General features: G+C 56.9%; 1 protein-coding gene across 1 annotated transcript in view; it reads right to left on the reverse strand.

The window, feature by feature from the left end:
* FAM171A2 (family with sequence similarity 171, member A2) overlaps positions 1-5,810 on the reverse strand; it is a 10,296-nt gene extending 4,486 nt beyond the window's left edge. The window contains exons 1-3 of the mRNA XM_011985992.1: positions 5,535-5,810; positions 2,681-2,960; positions 2,353-2,445 (exon numbers count right to left, since the gene is read on the reverse strand). Coding sequence (XP_011841382.1) covers positions 2,353-2,445; positions 2,681-2,960; positions 5,535-5,810 — 649 coding nt within the window. The remainder of the gene's footprint in view (positions 1-2,352; positions 2,446-2,680; positions 2,961-5,534) is intronic.
* Positions 5,811-6,432: the final 622 nt, after the last annotated feature.

A 6,432-nucleotide genomic window follows, 5' to 3' on the forward strand; every position in this document is an offset into this window, starting at 1 on the left:
TTGGGAGTGGCTATTGCTTACAACACTCTCAAGGGGTACGGTCATGAAAGTCTCAGAAAAGTGTAAGAACTCCCTGCTCGATGACCCCCTTCTCCCGGCAAAACACCTAGGCAGTGCTGGGGCAGGGAAGGCCCCCTAGACACCCCTAAGTCTCTTTTTTGTTTGTGAGACAGAGTTTTGAGACTGTCGCCCAGGCTGGAGTGCAGTGGCTCAATCTTGGCTCACTGCAAGCTCCACCTCCCAGGTTCACACCATTCTCCTGCCTCAGCCTCCCCAGTAGCTGGGACTACAGGCGCCCTCCACCACGCCTGGCTAATTTTTTTTTTTTTTTGTATTTTTAGGTGAGATGGGGTTTCACTGTGTTAGTCAGGATGGTCTCGATCTCCTGACCTCGTGATCCCCCGTCTCGACCTCCCAAAGTGCTGGGATTACAGGCGTGAGCCACCACGCCCGGCCAAATTAATTAATTTTTGATTTAATTTACTTCAATTTAATATGTAGCTAGTGGCTACTGCATCAGACAGTTTAGGTCGTGTGTGTGCGTGTGTGTGTTGGGGTGGAGGGGACAGACATATAAACAATTCCAATACAGTATGGTCACAGCTAACATTTATTAAGCTTTAAGCTATGCTGCGCACTGTTCTAAGCAGGTTACCTGTATTAACCCCTGCAATTAGGAAAATAGCCCCTCAGCTAGGTGTCTTTATTATCAGCCTCATTTTAGAGGTGCAAAAATGGAGGCAGGCAGGGGTTCAGTAACTTGCCCAAGGTCACAATCCTCAAGCCTGGATAGAAGCCCAGACCACTGGGCTGCAGGCCCATCCTCTCCCGTGCCATTCCTCCTGCCTTGGTATCCAAATAGAGGGATGCAGGGAACTAGGGGAGCTGGTCTCACTCAGCTCAGGGCAGGCCCTGTGGAGTCTTGCAGGATGTGGAAGACTCAGCCAGGAAAGAAAGAGGGAAAGGACATCCAGGAGGCCTGGCATGAGAAAGGCCCAGAGGTGAGGGGCAGGGGGCGGCCCGGGCTCTGGAAGGCGCTGTCAGCTCTGAGATGGCACCTGGGCTTGGTACTGAAAGCAGTAGGTACCATGCAGGGGCTTCAAGCTAGAGGGCTACAAAGGGTCCACTGGCATTTTAGAAACCTGCAGGGGCACTTAGAAGCCTCTGGTTTGGGATCAGAGTGACGAAGGTGAGCAAACAAGAGCAGCTTGGTGAGGCCGGGTGAAGTGGCTCATGCCTGTAATCCCCGCACGTTGAGAGGCTGAGGCGGGTGGATCACCTGAGGTCAGGAGTTCGAGACCAGCCTGGCCAACATGGCAAAACTGTCTCTACTGAAAATACAAAAATTAGTCTGGCGTGGTGACGGGTGCCTGTAATCCTAGCTACTCAGGAGACTAAGGCAGAAGAATCCCGAGGTTATGCCACTTCAGTTTGGGCAACAGAGCAACACTCTGTCTCAAAAAAAAAAAAAAAAGAAAAATCTAGCTCCGTGACAAGGGCTCAGGCTGAGACTACAAACCGGGAAGGGGCTCCTCGAACTCTGAAACCCACCATGGCCCTCTAAGCGGAACGGAGCCCCCAAACCCTCACTGTCCTCTACTACCCTCCACCTGATGTCTCCCCCGGCCTTCCTCTCCAGTGGAGGTGCCTCTGCTTCCCTTTCACTCCTGAGTCGAGGGCTGACCGCTCCGTTCGACAAGCTCTCACCCAGCCGGGTCCCCTCGCAGGTTAGGGCCGTCTCAGCACTGAAAGCAGCTGCCCTCCACTCCACTGCCCTGCCTGCTCTGGAACTATTTCAGGGCTTGCAATGATCTGTCTTCCTACTTGTCTGTGAACATCCAAAGGCAAGGAGCAGGTCTTCTTCCTCACTGTGGTTCCCAGCACCAGCCACAATGCCTGGCACGGCCTAGGAGTTGAAGTAAGTACTAGCTGAGCGAGACCAAAAGCCGGGGGTAGATCAGGACAGCTGCAGGCTTTCTCTGGGCCTTGCACTTCCTGTGCACCTGTGCATCCAGCAGGTGCACAACAAATCCGTGTAGGCCCATTGAAGATAAAGGTGGCAGGGAAGGTAGGAATAGATGGAGAACAGAAACCACGAGAATCCCCGATAACTATAAACATTTATTGAACACCTTCTGTACTGTGTTTTTTCACTTTTTATGAGATTTAATTCTTACTCCAATTTGATGATGTAGGCACTAACCTTTCACATCTTACAAATGAGCAAATTATGGCTCAGAGAGGTGAAGTGACTTGCCCAAGGACACCCAGCTAATATAGGACAGTGGAGGTCTCTACACCCAGGTTAGGGGAAGGAAGAAGAGTTGGCGTGGGTGAGGGGGAGAGCCTTACCGGGAGAGCCTAGGAGAATGTGCACCAGGTCCTCATAGAGGATGAGCGTGGCCGGCCGCTCAGGGAGCAGGTAGAGACTGACAGACGCATACACTGTGGGAGGGATGGCCGGTCAGCTCCAGGAAAGCCTGCCCCCCACCCCCCAGCCAGGCACCCCCTCCATCTGAGTCCCAGAGGCTTCACCCTCCCTCAGCCCCCTCTGTGTACCCCAGCCCAGGCAGCAGCTGCTGGAAAGCCTCCCCCTCCACCCCCAAGGAGACTATTTTGGGAAGGGGCTGATGGAGGGTCAGCTGCTGTCCCCCCCCACTCCACCTGCCCCTGCACTCACAGGGCAGCTTGTCAACACGCCAGGGCACAGAGTTGGTGAGGAAGCCAGGGCGGGCAGCAGTGACCAGCACCCAGGTGCCCAAGCGATAACTGAGGGGCAGGGTGGCCACACCCTCTGAGTCTGTGGTACCAGCTGCCAGCAAAGTCCGGTTCCCAAACACATCCACTGAGGCCCGGGCCAGGGGCACCAGCTCTCCGCTCACATACACCTGCACCTTGATCAGGATCTCTGTGGGCAAGATGGGGTGAAGGAAGTGAGGATGAGGGAGGGGGAAAGAGAACTGGGGGGAGCCCCAATATCAGAGGAAGGAGCTGTGTTTGGGAGAGTCTTTGGGGCTGAGGCTAGAGAAGGCATGATTTAAGACCCAGCATTCAGTGAGAAACCTCCTATCAGCCCATAAAGGAGGTGGGACTATTCCCGTATTTCATTGTCTGACACATGCACTGTGTCACATTTTCACAATTCTAAACTCAGGCTATGTCTATGATTGATGATGCCATCGTTATAACTGGCAGCATTTCTTCCTTTCTTACTGGTACCTGAAATCATGGTGCATCTTACAGTCAGTGGTGTACTGGATTTGATAATATATGCTCTTAGTCCATTTTACAGATAAGGAAACTGAGGCTTAGAGAGTTTAGATACTTGGACTACAGCTAAGTGGAGATCTGGGATCCAGACCTGGCAGTCTGCCTCTAGAAGCAACATTCTTAATCCCGGGCCTGGGGAGAGGAGGACAGGAGGGCTGAGAAAGGCTAAGTAAAGCTGGGTATGCAGGCAGAGAGAAGGGTCAAGATTCAGCAGTTTGAAAGGGAGGATGGAGGCTAGGGCAGAGTTAGGGGTCTTGGGAAAAAATTGACAGGGGACACTAGGAAACTGGTCATTCCCGTCATTCATCCTTTTCCCAGAATCCTTTGCACAAGCCTGTTTCCCTTCAGATTTAGGGACTCACCCCAACCCTATGCCCAGACAAATTACTTCTGCCCCCTCCCCCTCACATGAACCGCCTGCCCCCTCCCAGCTGGTCAGCTACAGTCAGTCACCATGGCAACGCCCTCATTCCTCCCAGGAGATCAGGCAGGGAGCTGGGGCCCTGGCAAGGGGAAGGAGATCTGGGGGGGTGCAACCCAGGCCCAAGAGAACTATTGTGGAGGGGGCTGGGGAGGGAAGCCCAAGTGTTTTGCTTTCCAGGGATGCCTCTGCCCCCAGCCTAAGGAGAGTCTGGCCAGGCCATCAGGCAGGTGTCCTGCCCTCAGATGGCGTGATGGGGAGGAACCAAGCCTTGAGTTGTTCCCATGGATTCTCCAGGCAGTCTCTCTGATCCCGGGCACCCCTTCCCATCAGCACAGCCCCTCCCTCAAGAACACACCTCACCCCTACCTTCCTGCTAACAAGGTGTGTCATGCATGTATGGACACCTCAGTGGGGGGCCCAGGAGGCAGGTGGGGAGTGGGCTGAGTGCTGGATGCAAATCTAGTGGGGGTTGGGTACGGAAGGAAGAGTCTAGAGCTGAGAGCAGCAGGGCCTGGGGAGGTCAGGGTGCTGCGGAGACTTCGAGGAGAGGGAAGGCCTTAGAGTGCAGCCTGACACTCAGCAGTGACAGGTGTCTTAGCTCAGGCTCCCAACCTCAGCCAGTGCCACGCCTGCCCTAGGCATCCCATCCAGCTGTTCCCCTGAGCCCACCTCCCCTCCCAGGCCAGAGCCCAACCCTGCAGGGTGGGTGCACACTCCACCCACTCTCGATCTCTGCTGCTACAGGAAGCTGGCACCCCTGTACTGTTTTTTTGCACATTTGATGAGATTTCTTACTTCAATTTGATGATGTAGGCACTATCCTTCCATGTCTTACAAATGAACAAATTATGGCTCAGAGAGGTTAAGTGACATACCCAAGGGCACCCAGCTAATACGGGAGAGTGGAGGTCTATACACCCAGGTTGGGAGAAAGAAGAATTGGCTTGGGGTGGGGGGAGGGGAGAGCCTAGGAGGATGTGCACAAGGTCCTCATCCATCCCCCCACCAACACCCATTAGGAATTCTGAGAAGCCAGAAGGGCCTGGCTACTTCCACCCCCATCCCAGGCTTAGGAACAGCTGGATAGAGCAGCTGGGGAGAGGGACCCCGAGTCTGAGATACTTGGGGTCATTTGAGGGAATGGCTTGGGTTCAAGAGTCAGAGCTTCAGAATAGGGAGGGAGCTGGGGAAACAAAACTGGGGTGGGCTGGTAAGGCTCTGTGCCAACCTTGGGGGTGGGGGAGAAGGGGGTAGGTGCCTAGCAGATTCCCTTCCCCCTTCCCCTCAACCTGGGCTCCCCGCCAGCTGCCCCAGAGAACCCCCCTATCCTGGCTCTATTCCAGCCAATTCCCTGGGCCCCTTCCCCTGAGGTGCAGGGACTTGAGGGGAGGGACGTCCTAAGAAACTAGGGCTTCTTCCTACTAAGCAAAGCCTCATCTCCTCCCCCAGAGAGCTGGGGAGACTGAGGCAGAGGGCGAACCCTCCCCAATCCTCAAAGCCTGACATACCATATAGCATCCACCTCTCCCGGCTCCAGGCCTGCCTCAATCCAGGAGGAAATCCGACCCTCTCCCTTCATCCGGACCCCACTTCCCTCATCCAGACCCCCCCACCCTGCTTTTCCTGCCAGCTCCTTAGTAGGGGGGGTGAGGAGTGAACACTGCTTCAGGCAGGGATGGGGCCCACAGGCAGGGGGCAGAGAGCAGGAGCACGGGAGGTGGGCTCAGGGCTGGAGTGGGGGGAGGCCCATAAGCATCCAGGCCTGCCTGTGGAGTGTGGAGTCAGGGTCTTGCTCCCCCACCCTTTCCTGCTGCGGAAGCCGGCCCCACCCCCACCTCACACACCCACCTGCGCCCGGTGAGTCGCTGGGGAGGGTCTCCTCCACTGCGAAGGAGATGGGAGATGAGGAGGGGGTGATCTGGGGGCGGGCAGGGGACAGCAGTGCCAGGAGGCCTGCTGAACGGGGACCCAGGCACCTGCCCTCCCAGCCGGCACTGCCCACAGCCAGCCAGCTCAGCATGGCTCCGCGACCGCAAGCCTGCCATGCGCCTTCAGTTGGAATCACAATGTACCCTCTTTTCTCAGAGCCCCACAACTGCCGCTCGTCCTCCGTCATAGGCTCACAAGCATTTATTTGGTGCACCCCAAATTCTAAACCAGGGGAGCTGGCTGGGAGCTGTCAGGCTCCAGGGCGAAGAACCCCATTAGAGCAGTCAATCCCGCCCACAGCCTCACCCACTCCCCCTTCTCCCCTCCCCCCTTCAAACCCAGCTCCAGGCGCCCAGCCTCCTGTCCGGGCCTAGGGTGGCAGCCGATGCCGGCGCCCCCACCCAGCCGGGGTCGGGAGCGAGGAACCCGCAGGGGGCTGCGGAGTGGGCGCCCGCCCCAGCCCGCCCCTGGGCGGGTGTCTTCAGTAGACAATGGCTCAGGCAGCAGCGCCTCGCCGACTAGGAGGGAGAAAAACAAATAGGGAGGGGGCGGCGGCGCCGAGCCTGGGGACCCTCGCCCTACCCATTGTGTCTCCCCAAGACCCCCGCCCCGGACGGCCTCCCTCTCCCCGCCTCCGCTTTCTCCAAGAAGCGCCGACCCCAGATCGCTTAGCTCCCCCCACCCGAATCCAAGGAACAGAATATCCCTCAATTCACGAACGCCGCGAAGAGGGGGCTAACGGGCGGGAGCCTGATCAGGGGGCGCAGGCCCGCGATCGCGGCCCCTCCCGGCGGAGACTCACCCTGCGG

Source organism: Mandrillus leucophaeus, unplaced genomic scaffold, assembly GCF_000951045.1.
Source record: "Mandrillus leucophaeus isolate KB7577 unplaced genomic scaffold, Mleu.le_1.0 Scaffold290, whole genome shotgun sequence".
Lineage (NCBI taxonomy): Eukaryota > Metazoa > Chordata > Mammalia > Primates > Cercopithecidae > Mandrillus > Mandrillus leucophaeus.